At 34.8% G+C, this 17,799-nt stretch overlaps 1 protein-coding gene across 1 annotated transcript in view; it reads left to right on the top strand.

Moving 5' to 3' along the window:
• Trdn (triadin) overlaps window positions 1-17,799 on the top strand; it is a 117,960-nt gene that overhangs the window by 82,390 nt on the left and 17,771 nt on the right. Inside the window, exon 5 of the mRNA XM_026787328.1 lies at window positions 15,727-15,786. Within this exon, the coding sequence (XP_026643129.1) occupies window positions 15,727-15,786 (60 nt within the window). The remainder of the gene's footprint in view (window positions 1-15,726; window positions 15,787-17,799) is intronic.

Genomic DNA, 17,799 nt, shown 5'->3' with positions numbered 1-17,799 from the left:
TGTGACTTACAAATAAATGGTATCTCTGGAACCAGAGAAGATTCTGTAAAGCAAAGGGCACAGTCAATAAGACAAAAAGGAGGCATACTGAACTGGAAAAGACCTTCACCAACTCCACATCAGACAAAAGACTGATCTCCAAAATAAATAAAAGACATAAGAAATTAGACATCAAAATTTCAGATAACCCAATTAAAAAATGGGGTACAGAACTAAACAGAGAATTCTCTACAGAAGACTCTCAAATGGCTGAAAGACACTTAAGCAAATGTTTAACATCCTTGCAGTCAGGAAAATGCAAATCAAAACAACCCTGAGATACCATTTTACATCAGTCAGAATGGCTAAGATCAAAAACACCAATGATAGTTTATGCTGGAGAGGATGTGGAGTAAAAAAAAAAAAACAAACAAAAAAAAAAACTCCTCCATTGCTGGTGGGAATGCTAACTTGTAGAATCACTTTGGAAATTAGTATGGCAGTTTTTTAGAAAATTGGGAATCAACCTACCTCAGGATCCAGCAATACCACTCCTGGGAATATACCCAAAAGATGTTCAATCTTTCTACAAAGACATTTCTTTAACTATGTTCATAGCAGCATTAATAGTAATAGCCACAACCTAGAAACAACCTAGATGCCACTCAACCAAAGAATGGACAAAGAAAATGTGGAACATTTACACATTAGAGTACTACTCAGTGGTAAAAAACAAACAAACAAACAAACAAAAAAACAATGTCACCTTGAAATTTGCATGCAAATGGATGGAATTAGCAAACATTATTCTGAGTGAGGTAACCCAGACTCAAAAAAATGATTATAGTGTGTACTCACTCATAAGTGCATATTAGTTATTTGCAGAGGATATTGAGCCTATAGTTCATGAACCTAGAGAAGCCATGTAACAAGGTGCACCCTAAGAAAAACATATATAGATCCACCTTGGAAGTCAAAATAGACAAGATTTCATGATGAAATTGGGAGCATAGGAGTGGGAGGAGAAGGGAGGCTGGAAGGGGAAGAGAAAAAGAGAAGGTGAGGGGGTGAGGAGAACATGAGGGAAAAAGATAGATGAGATGGAGGAAAGACAGAGATGAAAGCAAGGAAAGAGATATCTTGATACAGGGAGCCACTATGGGGTTAGCAAGAAACCTGGCTCTAAAGAAATTCCCAGGAATCCACAAGGATAACCTCAGCTAACCAGCTAAAACCCTAAGCAATAAAGAAGAGGGTACCTGAGCTGGCCTTGCCCGGTAGTCAGAATGATGAATAGCTTAAATATCACCATAGAACCTTCATCCAGCAACTGATGGAAACAGAAGCAGAGTTCAACATTAGAGCACTGTCCTGAGCTTCCAAAGTTCAGATGAAGAAAGAGAGGAATGAAAATATGAGCAAAGAGGTCAAGACCAGGATGTGTATACCCACTAAAACAATTTACCTGAGCTAATGGGGGCACTCCAACTCCAATCAGACAGCGAAGGAAGTAGCATAGGTCCAAACTAGTCCTGTGAATTTTGTTGACAGTTGTATGGCTGGGGCAGACTTAGGAGCCACTGGCATTGTCACCCTACTGCTTGTACTGGTATTTTGGGAACCTATTAGTTTTGGAGGGATACCTTTCTCATCCTGGATATAGTGGGGGGGGGGGAGTGTTGGATTTTCCCCAAAGCAATGTGCCTTATTCTCTCTGTGGGGTGGGTGAAGTAGGGAGTAAGTGGAGGGAATAGGAAGAGGAGAGGGAACCTGGATTGGTATGTATAATGAAAAAAGATAGTTTGTCCACAAATCACAGTTCCAGAAAACTTAGACAACAATGAGGACACTAAGAGAGACATACATAGGTCTAATCTACATGGGAAATGGAAAAAGACAAGATCTCCTGAGTAATTGGGAGCATGGGGACCTTGGGGGAATGTTGAAGGGAATGGGAGAGGCATGGAGAGGAGCAGAGAAAAATGTAGAGCTCAATAAAAATCAATAAAAATTAAAAATAATAAAATAACAGCACCAAAAAATAACTACACCAATAAAACACAGTGTATCACATTAAATGAGTCACACGAAACTATCACTTATTGTTAACATACTGCCAAATGGCCATCTGAAGAGATTAATGATTAAATGGGCAAAATAGATTACAACTGAGATAATACATTTAAAGTATTACAGGTTGGCATTGATTAGGTGAAGGATGTATCTTATTGGAATATTTTGGACAGCTAAATTTTAATCCTTAAATTATTCAGAAATTCTCTAAGCCCTAGTAAAATTCATTCCCAGTGACAAAGACACAGGGTGGGGTGAAAGGAGGAAGAAGAAGAGAGATCCAGTCATCATAAGGCATAGGCCTGTGAGTAATCTCTGTATTTTTCCAAAGTGAAGTATTGGCTCATAGCTAACTTATAGGATTTTCTCATATTCCCATACTAATATTTAAGGTTTCACTGACTAGATTAAGGAAAGTCACAAAATATATTTCTTTAGCATGTTTATTTTTAAATTTTGTACTAACACTTCTAAGTACAATATAATGGAAATATTCATCTCCCTTTTTAAGTTCATTCCTACTAAAGCGTTGTCTATAATAAGTCTGTACAGAAGAGTGATCATTATACCATTTATGTCCTTTCAAATATGTAATTTTAGAAGATAATGATAGTCTTTTAACAAGAAGTTATGTTTTATAACGCCTTTTCCTGACATCTAGCTTTAGTGTTAGAAAGGATAATTGTAGTCTTTCAGAACTAAGCGCATTCAGAGTTCTGGAAGGGAAAAACTGGTCTTCACTTTTAGGAGCACAGTGACCTTATGGATTGCACACTTATTTCTTGCATTCAGAGAAAGCACCAGCAGCCCTCAGAGTTATGCATAATTTCCCTGCTCCCTGCATTGTTTACTTTTCTCACTGCAGAAAATACCTGTCAAGAGTCAGCTGAACGAAGGAAGGATTTATTTTGATTAAAATTGAAAGAGATGCAGTCCATCCGTAAGTAGGAAAGACACAATGCCAGTGATGTGAGGTGGCTAGTCACACCGTACCAGCAGTGAGGAAGCATAAAGAGACCTTTGTGTTTCGAGGAGTAAATTATATCTTCTTTAGAGTTGTGAATTGTCCTATAGTTCCTCAGATTGAACAGAGTTATCCAATAAGCTAAAACTTAATTTATTCCCTGTATTTTTTCTTATTTTATTGATATCCACAATAGTTCTTTTCACTCAAATTATATAAGAAGGATCCAGAAAATGCCAGCACTATACACAGGCAAGGCATTTTGATTAGACTATCTAGAAACTGTATCACAATGTTGGTAGTAAGACAGACAGACAAGTTAACGTGCCAGAACTTTTATTGTGTCAATCTTTGTTGAAATATTCTGAGTTTATACTAGATTGAACATTAATTTAAAAAAATTAATAAACCAAAAAGAAGGTAGAATTGCAAGGTGACTACACTAGTTAAAATCATGATCTCAGAATATTGTGCTAGGTATGCCCTTAGTAACATTATGAAATAGATACTGGTAAATCAAAGCTTAACTGTGTAAGTGCGGCATGGTTTTCTTCACAATGTGTCTAGAACTTAATGCAGTGTTTGCCTTCTTTCTTCTCTACACTGATGAGATCTGTAAGCATAGGAGAACAAAGTCAAGAAAACTGATAGCAGGTTACAAATGGAAGAGGGGAAAAGGGTAGGAAATTCGAAGCAAGAGAAACAGTGATGAGTACGAGCATTATTTTTCCAGGCACTTGTAGATGTACTAAATTGTGACTGTCAGAATTATAGAGTGTGTTAATTATTTTGTAGGTAACAAATCTAAATTCCAGCTCAAACTGACTTGAAGAAAAGCCTGCAAGTTGTGAGGCTGAAGTAACTTCTAGAATGGTATGGGACATGTATTGTAATAAGGAAATCTGTCTCCAAAAGAACACTCTCTTCATGCTTAGTGTAGTTAGTGGTCATGCAGGCTTTTTCCTCTTATGCAATTCTGGACATCAGAAGGTTGAGGTCCAGATCATTTTACCTAGTGACTCAAGAGGAGAACCTTTTTTTATTTTTTCTGAAATATTTTTTTCTAAGAAACTTCCATGGACTCTCATTGATTTGGATGGAGTAACACGTTTTTGTTGGATCTGATCAGTTGAAAATAAAAAAGAGAGACAAAATAGCAATAGCAAAAGATATGCAACACCTATTCTCTGGAAGCCTGGGATCACCTTCCATAGGTAAAAGACAGGGTAACACTGGCAGAACCACCTGTAGGCAGATGGAAATTCTGTGGAAACAGTGGTTTCCCCAGAAATGACAGCTGTCCACACATGTTCACTAATTATCTCAGACTTCCTCCTACAATGGATTTATGACATCAAAATCCCAATGCAGCGTCTTAAACAGATTACCTACGGAGTGGGAGAGAAAATACATGGAATCAAGGAATTAAAATAAACTGGTAAGTCTATAGTTTTCAAGATGCCCTAAATTGACTACATTTATACTTATAGAAAACAACCTGAACCCAGTAGGCTTTTTCTTTTAAATGTGCATATGGAATAATATATAAATTATATACTTGATAAATGTAATTTTTAAAATGTAGTATAAATAATTATGTATATATATATATATATATCTTCAATGAAAGAATTTAAATATTTTCAAATATGTTTCTGAGTCCTCTGTAGTGTAAAAACCCCTACAGTCTAACAGGTCATTCTGTAGACAAGACACTTTGTGACTGTTGTAGACAATGAGGGGAAGAACTGAGGATAAGTGCTTTGTTTATATATTGTAAGAACTGTGTATAAACTTACTGAGGGAGGAAAAACCAAAACAAATTAATAGTAACATAGAAGCTAAATTAATACTGATGTCACATTGGCTGTGTCCACTGAAATTAATGATAGTGAACTCCTTGATTGAGCATTTCCAAAGTTTAAACATGATAGGAATAAACCCCATTGAACCCCCTAGTGTTACAATTAGAATATCTGTGTACTTTACATGCTATAGTTAAGTCATGTAACCCTAGTGAGTCTCAGTTTTCAGATCTGTGAGATAAAGATGGTAGAATTACTGATAATCATTTCCATTCTGTTCCAGCAATGATGTTTTCTGACTCTGAATGAATCATTATGTCATACATTAATGACTTTATCAATAATTTCTTCCAGAACAAATTCTTACACTGCAAAGTATGGTCCATGACCAAAAATTTGAGCATCATTTGGAAGCTACTGAGAAATCTGCATACATCTAGGTTGACTGAGTGAGAATCTGAATTTTAAGATGATCCTCAGACATTTCCTATTAAGGGCATTAAGATTTGAGAAATATTGATCTGGACAATAGTTCCCACTACTAATAGTGGTTCTCGAGTTTCCTGAGAGCTTATTTAAATTGTAGATTCCCCATGTTTCCTCACTGTGGAAAATGAACTGATTCAATTTAGGCTGTAACTCAAGAATGTGTTTTAAAATTTCCCCAGATGATTCTTATATACAGTCACATTGATCTGGTGTTGGGTATCATCAATTTTATGAAGCACATATACCAACCCAGCCATAACCTCATCCATATCCCTCAACCCCATCAGTGCTTATCTAATAAAAGGTAATATTTGTAATCACTTCCGTATGTCGGGTTTGTTGCATGTGGGGAATGTTATTTCATTTTATGGATAAATAAAATAAACCCTACAGTGGAAAATGCGTTATCCTCATATTGCAGATTTTATGAGGAATAAATGTGTTTAAGTGTGTAGTATTTCAATACAGATAATTTGAAATTGTGTGTAAAAACCATTAGTATGCAATGGTGAAGCATTTTTTTTTCTGAAAAAGTTTAACTTAACTTACAAAGTAATAAAGTATAACAAAATAAGACCCAAACAATTTTATATTCATAAGCTTGAAAATCCTTGAAGAATATTCTCTGGGATATCTGTCTACCACTATTTCTAGTATCTGCCCATTTAATGACAGATGATGGTGATTTAACGATAAGATATGATCCTTTTATGTTCTTTATTATTATTATTATATAAATATATATTATTTAACATATATATTGTTTTTTCTGAAAATATTCTTAATGTAGCTAAAACAATATCACTATAATAGATACCTACACACAATTTGTTTTATTTGTTATAAATATTGAGATTTATATATAAATAAATATTCTAAGGGTAATAATAGTTCCCCTTAGAATTAATCAATTGGCATTACATATATAACTAGATTTGCTTAGTCACTTATCAAAATTAATCCTTGGTGTCCTAATAAAAATCTTGCATGTAGTCAGTCTATGTTCCCATGAATAAGTAGTTTAATAGTAAATGGAGAGAAAGTTTAAGACAGTAGTTTTTTATCTGTTCTAATTATTGAGTGATACCATGAAAACAAATATAAGAACATTCTTTGAATTTTTCAATCTTCAAAACAATTTAATAATTTTTTCTCATCTTGATTCAAAGTTTGATAATAGATTATCCTTTCAAGTTTGAGTCTGTCTTAAGAAATCTTGAAATGTTTCATTTGAATTTATTAGCAGTGTGTCAATATCACAGATTAAGAATGCATATTTTAATATGGCCACATAAGAATCAGACAAGATTGACACATAGGACCCCAAAAATCTTTGTTATGCTCATAAATAGGTAAAAGTAATTCATCATGGAAAATGTATAAAACATGAGAGAATAACTTAGAAAATGGACTATAAATATGATAGTTTTCAAGTACAATTTACTACAAACCATTTTCACCAACAGTAGTTCTGTTCATTGTCAACTTTATCACTTTTGGGACCCATGGCCTCAGTTCCCAACTTCTAAGATTAAAAACCTTAGAAAAAGTTACTGGCCTGATGATTGCCATTGGCGTTGAGTTCATATAGGTTTTTTAAAGGTCAACAAAACAGCCTGAACAGGCAAGATGACCATGTCAAAAAAGTGGATTGTTACTTCAAATCTGTGGAACTCAAAAAATTCTAACTATTGATTAATTTGATATTTCAATGGGATATGCAGCATACATCATGAGAAGCTGCAAGTCATTCCTGAAATTCACACCTTAAACCACCCACAGGTCCACTAAAATCTATTCTTACATCTTAGATGAATAGTATAAATACATTTACCAAATGCAGGAATTTTACAATCTATACATAAAAACACTTTTTATTATTAAAAATGAAATATTATTAGATCATGTAAATATTAGATAAATGTGAAGGTAGAGGTACTAAAATGTTTTAATCAACTTTAGGACATATTAATAAACACATACTAGTAAAAAAAATAGAGCACAAAAGGAATACAGATTTTGGAAGTGATTGAAATCTAGCATTCATTCAAGTTTGGTGAATAGACATACCTCATTTAACTCTTGTCTCTGTTTTTTACTGTTTCTTTATTGTTGAAGTAGATAGAATGTTTGATTTCTAACATTTTATGGTAGATAATTTATATAAATTTACTGTAACTATAGTATTACATAAAAGATATACCCTTGATTTTATTAACATTGACCTATTCACTGTAGGCTAAAAATGTTAAAATTCTATACTTTAGGAAAAACTTTTGAAAAAGTACTTACGTTTACTTTCAGTTACTTTATTTTATGTTTGTACACAGTAAAATTCTGTACCAGCTCTCATCATTTGAAATGTATATAATAAATACATATTTTTATATTCTATTGATGTGGGATTCCCTTTTATACGCTGTGAATAAATTGATTAATTAATAAAGAAAACTGGCTTGGCCTGATAGGGCAAAAGAATAGAGGTAGAAAGGGAAAACTAAACTGAATCCTGGGAGAAAGAAAAATGGAGTTAGGGAGAAGTCATGGAGCTGCTGCCAGAGTCAGACATACTAAAACTTTGTTTGTAAGACACTGCCATGTGGTGATACACAGATTAATGGAGATGACTTAAATTAATATGCAAGAGTTAGCCAATAAGAAACTAGAGCTAATGGGCTAAGCAATGTTTTAATACAGTTTCTGTGTGATTATTTTGGGACTAAGCAGTTGGAAACCAAAAAGTGGCCCTCCTCCACCTACATTCTATAACTTTTCTCAGCTTTATAGTATTTTAATATAATACATATGCATCTATTACAAATGCTAAAAAAGTTACAGAATACACACCCATGTACACACACATATACACAAACACATTGAATTGTGGCTCTAACCAAGCACTATATCATCAAGGTAATCCTCAATCTAAACACCTATTTTGAAAAGCTAGTTTGCTTTCTCTAGAAAATGTTCAAGTTTAATTAGTTGTTAAATTGCTTTAGAATTTATCATAAATAAGTAAGCTATTATTTACTACTCTTTTGCTGCCTTCATAGATTTCATAGATTAAATTTTTCACATAGTATATGTATCTAACAAGTTATTAGTTACTAGATGATACGCACCCTGTAGTTATTGCAATTATAATGTGGAACAAAATAGATATAATTGTGCCATCATCAAACATACTACTTAATAAGAAACAAAGACAATAATATTAGGATCATGATGATCATTTATTGTCATTTGATATCCTTTAAATTTTGACTTGTTTTAATGCTCAAGGAAGTCTGTGAGATAGGTTTTTGCTATTTTCTTATTTCATTGGTGCGGAAATAAAATTCACAGAGCAGTGATCAGAATCAGATTTTAATTGTGCATGTTGACTCCAGTGTTAATTATCTTAGGCAGGTAGCTTTATTTAATGAATGCCAGAAATTAAAATATTTTATGGAGATTCTTTTAATAGATTTCTGTGTCTACATTTTCTTATCAAAATGCATTTTAAAATTACATTAGAATACCAAAGATTTATGACATCTTTCATATGAAAATTATTATCTTTAGATTATTGCAATCATGAAGTAATAAGTAATCTAAAGCCAAGACTAATTTGTATTTATTCTCAGCACTCTAATAAATTATTGTGTCTGCGTATCTGTTTTCTGTCAGTTTGAAATCTCTCATCATGTTTGACATTATTCAATACAAAAATTCTGATTGAAGAGAGTACATTTTATTATTTCCATTAAATAATATGATACCCAACCTAGAGTCTAAATAATTAGATCTCCTTAATTAAATTCATTAAAAAGTGAAGATCATTATGCTTTTTATAATTTATGCAGAGTGAGAGTATGCGCAGGAATGTAAGGCAAACAATGGCTCTTTTCTTCCTTCTTCCTTGTAGCTTGCTCTTCACCCTGAAAAGTCAGGAAAGAATTTGAGAATAATCAGAAGGAGTAAAGGGATTAGGAACACAGGAACCTCACTCTGTAAACTTACCCTGCCTTTCTCTGACAGCATTTCAGACACAGGGAAAGATTCATGGAAGCCACTCGTCAGCATTATCAGTGACCTAGTAGAACAAAAGGTCATGTTTCATTGCTTCTTAGTCTATTGAGATAATGGTCATTCTTTTTGCATTGGATCTTACTTTGTTCTACAGCATTATCAGAATTGGACAGTCATACACCTGGGTTGAAATAGGTTGACCTTTTTAACCTATTAGACCTCAAAGCCTAGGATTCCCCAGTTACAAAGGAGGATTATGATTTGACCCAGTGCTGGATGTGAACACCTTTTCAAAAGTATTTGATATTTAGCTAATCCTAAACCCCTTAAATTTGGAGGGGAATCATGTCTTCCCCAACTTTCCTCTCTGTTCCTTATGTACTCGTTATAAAGTGTTCTTGAAAGAATGTCTTGATTTTGAATACAAATTTGAGCAATTGTGCGTCAATATCATGACACACAAGGGAGAGGCCTTGACATATATGCAGAAATTGATAGATAACTAAATGGGAGCCTTAATAACAGAGACAGTTTTTCTTCCTTGAAGAAGAAAGCTGGAAGTTGTAGGGTATTAAATTCCTCCATGTAATACCTTCAATCTTTTAAATTGAAGTTTCCTGTATTTGACAAATAGTTCATGGCTGGGAAGTGCTGTAGGAGGCCGTGTATCTGGCATCACCTGTGAGAAAGACGTGCTTGAGAAACCGAAATCGGTAATGCATTATTACTCAATAAACAACAGTCTGCATGGCCATCCTTTCCTGGCTAAAGTGTAAGCAGATGGACTGGCACACTCTGCTAAGACGTCGGTGGATCTCCTGACAGCTGATAGCCACCGGCAGTAGGTACTAGTGTTGTGACCCATTCCCCGAGGAGAATGCAGCACAGCAATGTAGATGATTAGGTTCTCCTTAAGTTGGAATAATGATATACCCATCTTCGTCCTTTGTGACCAAAGAAACATAGGCACAGGTAGGCCAGTACTAACTTAGTTGTACTGGGTGGGGATGCCTTTAAACATATGCTAGCAGGTTTAATTGAAATTGAAGTCCCAAATTTAGTTGATGATGTTCTACAAAAGGAAAGAGAAAATTTCACCAAGAAAGTCATTGCTATCCATCTTTACACCTAGCTGTCATGATTATATCACACAACATACATTTTATCTGCATATTCTGGGAGGATCTGCCATATCCATGAGATTTTTTTTTTCATTTGTGAGACTAAGATACAGAATTAAAAAGATATGGAGCATGTATTCTGAACTTTGCAATTAGGATTTGTCTTCTCTCTTTGTCAGAGGAAAATAAAAACCTAGACTAAATTTTTTGAAATATTGCCAAATTTTCCTCTCAGAGGATTATACTTCAAATTTATTTACTTTTGTGTTTTGTTAAGTAAGTCAAGTACATCAACCTGCAAGTCCATACTTTCTGTTTTAGAGTTAACTCCTTACAGAAGTTTGCAGAGAGTGTATTTGCACTCATGCCTTCTTGATCCTTGAGTGGTATTCTTTTAAGAAAAGAATTAACATGTCTTAATGGAGCCCAGTGTATTATTTTCATGCATGCATGCGTGCATAAATGCAGCAAACATAAATTGCATGCATCCATTTTCTCCTTATCCTAACACTATTCTAAATTCTTAGTAATATCTACCCTACTCAGATTAAAGTTTAATTTCACAGAAGTGAGAATGTAGGACAATACTCAGCCTCCATGAACCAACTTATTTCACCTAACACAGTACCTTTCTGTTTCACTCATTTTGCTGCAAATAATGGGGCTTCATTTCTCTTTATGACTGTGTACTACTCCTCTCCTATCTTAAAAAGACTTAAATGCAAAATACCAAACAGACCTTATTTCCTGTCAGTGGGCCCTGAATGGTGTCTTTGATTCTAGTTTTTGACATTGGGCTCCATAATTTTTCTCTATAATGGACTGTAGCTAATTTCTCTATAGGTTGTAGTTTGATATTTTTAAGCCACATCCGACTGAAAACACAGAGCTCACAGGAGCCAGAGCAGTTTTGATACTGCTTCTTAGTCTGATCTGTGGTGGTCAAGCTTCTACCCACATTCTGAGGAAGTCTCTTATGAACCAGTGTGGAGTAACCAGACTTAGAAACCATCATTCCATGCAATATATGCACCCGAATTTGCCTTAGTCTAGGAATGTTGGGCACATTTATTCCGGCAGATGGCTTTTAGCACCAAAGGCTGCAGCTTCCATCATTTCCGTGTAGGTTCCAGAATTTCTTCTTTATTCATTTACATGGTGTCCAGTGGGAATGCCCACATGCACTCATCACATGATACACTCCTTTACAGGGAAATAAAATATTGTCAATAATAACTTTCTATCATTGCCATATAAAAATAAGCAACCTAGCTCTAGAGAAATTCCCAGAAATCCACAAGGATGACCGCAGCTGAGACCTAAGCAATAGTGGAGAGGGGGCCCGATCTTGACTTTGCCCTGTACTCAGACTGTTGAATATCTTAAATATCACCATAGAACCTTCATCTGGAAACTGATGAAAACAGGCAGAGAATTGCATTGGAGCATTGGAATGAGATCCCAAAGTCCAGCTGAAGAGTGGGAGGAATGAGAATATGAGGAAAGAGGTCAAGACCAGGATGGGTACACCCACTGAAACAGTCTACATGAGCTAATGGGAGCTCACTAGCTCTAGTCAGACTGGGAAGGAACAAACATTGGACCAAACTCGTCCCTCCGAATGTGGTTGAAAGTTACATGTCTGGAACAGACTGAGGGACCACTGGCAGTGGCAGCAATATTTGCCCTACTACATACACTGGCTTGTTGGGAATCTGTTTTCTTTTGGTGGATACCTTGCTCAGCCTAGATATAGTAGGGAGGGCCTTGGACCTTCCCCAAAGCAATGTGCCTTACCCTCTCTGAGGATTGCATTGGGGTAGGGTGGAAGGGTATGTGAAGAGAATAGGAGGAGGGGAGAGAGTGGGAACTTGGATTGGTATGTATCATGAAAAAAGTTTGTTTTCTTTTGTAAAAAAAAAAATAAATAAATAAGCAAAAATTAAAAGAAGAAAAAAACGAGCACAACTAATATAGATTTTAATTTTAAAAGTTTCATTCTATCTTCCTTTCATACTAATACCTTAGGAGTAATAAACATCTCTTGAAATGACTTTTCTAAATCTATATGAAGACTATTTCAAGCACTTGGCATTTTGCTTGTTTTAGTGACTTGAGTTATACCAAGTTCCAATCTTCTGCATAGCTTCTGTGGAAATGGCCAAGACAAAGGGAGTAGGAAGTTGGCCATGAAGAAGATCAAATTTGTTTTTAATCAGCTCATTTGAAAGGTTTTACCTCTGTGGTTGTTCTAACATTTAAAACGGAATATTCGTTGCCCTAAGGACCTGTGAAGCATGATCTTATGTGGCTGTAAATGACCTACATGTATCCTTTTAACCCTACTACCTAGCCAAATTCTAAAAGTAAGAAGGGAAATCTTCAAATTAATTTTTATAGAATTTAATTCATTATCTCATTCAGAGCTCAAAGAAAGAAACCCATGAGAAGATTATGAAGACTCATTTATACGTTAAGAGATTTCTTCTCAGGGGTCTTCTTGTGTTTGTAGAGAATAAGGAAGAAAAGGCACAGGCAGGATTTTGCCCTTTCCAGGAAAAGTAAGATTTCTTTCCAGAATTCTCCAGTGGACATGGAGAAATCAATCAAACTACACAGATGGATGCTTTTAATAACATTTATTACAACTTCCAATGACTCCTAGATACTCCTTTTTTCACATAATTTTGTACAGTAATCTACCTAAATTGGCCCATTAATATGACCACAGGTGGTAGACCCCAAATAACATTGTTATAAAGTGTGATTAATATAAATATCTTTAGAGAGCTACTTTATCTTCTAAATTGAGTCCTCATCCACTTTATTCTTTAAAAAATATGAATTGAACTTGCCACATAAGTGAATATGCACAGATATGTATCAATGAAATTGGAACAGTGATGATGTATCTGATATATTTGTATTTGAATACTTCTTATAATGTATATTTACAGTAGTGATTTTCTAGTATAGTAAGGAAGTCACTAGTTACTTCCAGGCTGCTTAGCCCTGAAATAATCACACAGAAACTATATTATTTATGTCACTGCTTGGCCCATTAGCTCTAGCTTCTTATTGACTAACTCGTACATCTTATTTTAACATATTATTTAACCATTAATTTATGCATCACCACGAGGTCATGGCCTACCAGCAAAGTTTCAGTGCTTCTGTCTCTGGCGGCAGCTCTATGACTTCTCTCTGACTCTGCTTCCTTTCTTCCAGCATTCAGTTTAGTTTTCCACACCTGTCTAAGTTCTGCCCTGCTATAGGTCCAAAGAAGTCCTTTATCAACCAATGATATCCACAGCTTACAGAAGGGAATTCCATATCACCCAAGGGAGTTCATTTTGTGTGACAGGAAATGTAAAGACAGTTTTCATTGTCACAAAAAATGATGTATATGACACTATGAGTATCAATTAGGTAGATCCAGGGATGCTGCTAAATAAATACCTTTGAATGCACAGAATAGCCCCACATTATGACCAGAACATATTCAACAAATCTAAGAAGATCAACCATGCTAAGCTGAGAAACTTTTCTGTGGAGTTGAAGATGGAGGCATTGAGGAAATGAACAGTATTGGGAAAGCCAGGCAGAAAGAAATCCTCCTTGATTTGTCCTTGTGCCTTGCAGACTTTTGTTTTAAAGAGATATGAATGAACTCATAGTCTTATTAGCACTGTCTGACAATGTACAACATCACAATTAGATGATAGTAGACAAATGCAACTATACATATTTAAAGGATTGATTAATGGTAGAAATTGAGGTAAGACCTTCACAGTTGTACATGTCTGCTTAAAAGAGGAATGGACATTATTACCTGTCTTTTCACAGCATATTGAGGATATTTGAATGACTTACCTAGGTATAGAAGTCTTCAAAAATATAACAAAGAAAAATGCAAGTTAACAGATGAGAATTTTAAATATGTACAGTAATTACTGTCATAACTGACTAGCTGCCTAATAAGCGAGTTAAACACACAAACATCACTGACCTTTTTAAAGAAAGCACATGATATTTAAGAATGAGTAACCTTTGGAAGTAACAATAACAGTTTTCAAATCCTCATTTCAAATTTACTTTTCTCCAAATTAACTGCAAATTTAGAATTTACTTCATTTTCCAAGGCTTTGCAATATATATATATATAATTATGATGAAGTTATTGGCAATTTGAATAAACCTGTGAAAATCTGGTATTTAGAGAAAAATTCAGCTATGAAATGTACTATATATGGTTGGCATAATTGTTGCTTAAATTCAATGCCAGATGTCACTTATGAATGTATTTTGGTGTCAATAATTCTAGGCTGTACTTCCTGTGAGTGGCTACAGTTTACTTCATAAATTCTTAATTAAATATGAAAAAGCTCAATCTTTCTTAAAAATCTAAATAAAACTTATACTAAAGGTTTTCAGTTTGTATTGAGAAGAATTAAAGTTAAGCATAACCAGAGTTCCTGATCATTTTCTGGAAATGCTGATGGGCATCTCTGTCAGTGTAAATTCTCACTTTTGAAATGGCTGATTTTGAGACCACTCAAAATTTCCTATATTTCCATAAAGAAGTTATGCAGTAATTATTAAGAAGCCTCTTTCAGACCTCACCAAGTGATGGATCAGCCTGACTCCATCTTGGGCTTGAAAGTCATCTTACGAAAAAGACAAACTAAGCTCATTCTTGTTTTTGATTAAACCTCTGTTTCTCAAGGATTGGGCCACGCCCCACCTGTACCCTTAATTACAAGTGCTTCTCTACTGCCTGTGGTAGGAAATGACAATCATGCCTTTGTTACAAAGCCTCCTTTCACCCCCGCCTTTGTTCCAAAAGGTTTTTATGAGCATCTCTTTTTATGACTACCTTATGACCACCTTGCAGCCATGTCTTTGTTTCAAGAGGTATTATGACTAACTTGTATGCTTATGTTCTGCTCCTGTAACTCTGGCTGTTTTGCCTGTCAAATCTCTTCTTTAGAAACGCCCTATCACTGAACTATAAAAAGTATGTTTTCTTCACTTCCAATACTGGCCTTTTGAACCTCTCCTTAAGGGGAGGCAGCCATGTACATGAATTTAAAAAGCTTGCTTTAATTAATCTGTCCATGATGACTTGGGTCATTGATCTTTCTCTTCCCTTCTTTGGGACTACCTCCAACATATTAGAAAATTTTGTACTTTGTTATAGAATTTAGAAGTTTAGGTCCCAGGTATGGTTTAAATTTTATACTTTTTCAATTTTTAACCTATACATTCTATGTTTCTGCAGAAATGCACAAAGAAAAGGCTGAAAAGCAGGAGAAACCTGAGAAGAAAATGCAGACTAAAGGTACAAGTTTCATTTCATGCTGCTCCTGTTTCTCCTCCTCATATTCCTTCTCCTGGTCTTTCTCTTCTTTTTTCCTCCTTCTCTTCCTTTCTTCCTTCCCTTTCTCCTTCTCCTTCTCCCCATCTCCTCCTCATTCTTCTCCTCCCCTATTCCTCTTCACTTTTCTTTTGAAAAGATACACATTTTTGTTGATGTATCCATATGGAAGAAGAAGTATTTCATGATTAACTATGTTTACTTTTACTTTTAAGTTTTTGGTATCATTTTAATCAGTTCTTTCTTAACCAGTTAAATTCCAGGTATGAGTGTCTGTCTGAGTAAGATTCAATGATAGAAATCAAAGCAACTTCAGCACTGGTGAAAATCTTTACTTATAATGGTTTTTCTTTAATAAATAGCATTGTAATATTTTACTTAACGTTCTTCTCTTTATCATTTTGTATAATGATTCAGAGTTTACATTTTAAACATGAACTTGGTATACCATGGAATGCCTTGATGATCATTAGTTCATACACGTAGAATCATTAGATTACATCATTGGGAATGCCCTAGCCCCATGCTCTCTTCACAGCCTCAAGGGATAGACTGTGACAGTAAGGTAATTAAAAGCACTGTAGTCGTTTTTGCTAGTTTGATTCCAGAAACTATGATCATGTGATAGAAGCATTTCAATAATACTTCCTTGCTAATCTGACAAGTGCTACTTTTCTGTGGGAGATCCATGAAGCCATGATATGTTAAATAAACCTACAGCAAACAATGACATTCAACAGGAACAAATTTCTAAGCATTACTGGGTTTTGAAAATAGGCAGTTAAACATAATTTTGTACACTCCAGGGGGCAAAATATTTCTCATAGTTATCATAGCTATGGGATACAGAGAAAAATAATAAAATAATTTCCCTGGAATAAAAAGTTAGTTTTGGAAAAGCTGAGTACATTGTCAAATAGAAGAATGATTCAATCTCATGTGCAAAAGTCTGAGTTTAATTACCAAAGCCTTCCATATGCAAAATTAAACAAAGCAAATGTAATCATATATTTATTATATTAAAACCTAGCTAATGTAAAAATTAACTCTTACAGGTAGCCCAGTTGAAAATATTAAGTTTTCAAGTACTAGAAGCCTCTGTTAGCTTACAATTACTTTCTTAACTATGTTGAGATGTCTAAGTTTATCTAAATTAGGATTTATAAACTGTTGTTTATAAATATACTTTATGTCTTAATCTCCCTATGAGACTGGGGGGGGCAATTACATTAAAACTGCCACAAATCACTCCCTGGTCCACTAAACTTGTAACAATATCATAATGCAAAATGCATTTAGTCTAACTTCAAAAGTCCTGATTGTCTATCACAGTCTCAACAATGTGTAAAAGTCCAAAAGTTTCGTGCAGCCTCTTAACTATAATCCCCTGTACAATCAAAATTAAAAAGCAGATAACATACTTCCAAAACATAATGGCACAGGATATACAGAACCATTCTAAAATGTAGGAAAGGGGGCAGAGTAAGGAAATACTGGACCAAAATAAGACCAAAACCTGCTGGGCAAACTCCAAACTACAACTTCACATCTGATGTCAAAATGTTTTTCAGATCTCCAACTCTGTTCAGCTTTGCTGACTGAACATTTTCTTTTTCCTGAGCTAGTTCCAGTTCCTGTGAGCATCTCTTTCACAAATATCCTATGCCTCTGGAATTTTTAAACTCTTGAGGTCTCCAAGGCATCTTATTCTTCAACTTCACAGCTTCATGAAAGGGCCCCTTTAGGCCTCCATTCAGGGACACTGATGACACTTGTCTGGCCTCAGCATCTTTCCTTAGTTATGGAGGCAAATTCAATTCTCTAACCTATTTCTTCTATACTTAACTCTAAAAGTTAGAACCATGTAGTGAAAGCTGCCATGTTCTGCTGCATGCTGGGTCTAAGATATGACCCCTTCACTCAATTTTCTGTTTAATTGTTGCTCTCACTGCCTAAACTTAACTATAACTTGAACTT

This window comes from Microtus ochrogaster, linkage group LG9, assembly GCF_000317375.1.
Source record: "Microtus ochrogaster isolate Prairie Vole_2 linkage group LG9, MicOch1.0, whole genome shotgun sequence".
In the NCBI taxonomy this organism is placed as follows: domain Eukaryota; kingdom Metazoa; phylum Chordata; class Mammalia; order Rodentia; family Cricetidae; genus Microtus; species Microtus ochrogaster.
Note: the sequence above shows the minus strand (reverse complement) of the source record. Positions and strands in the feature narration are given on the sequence as shown.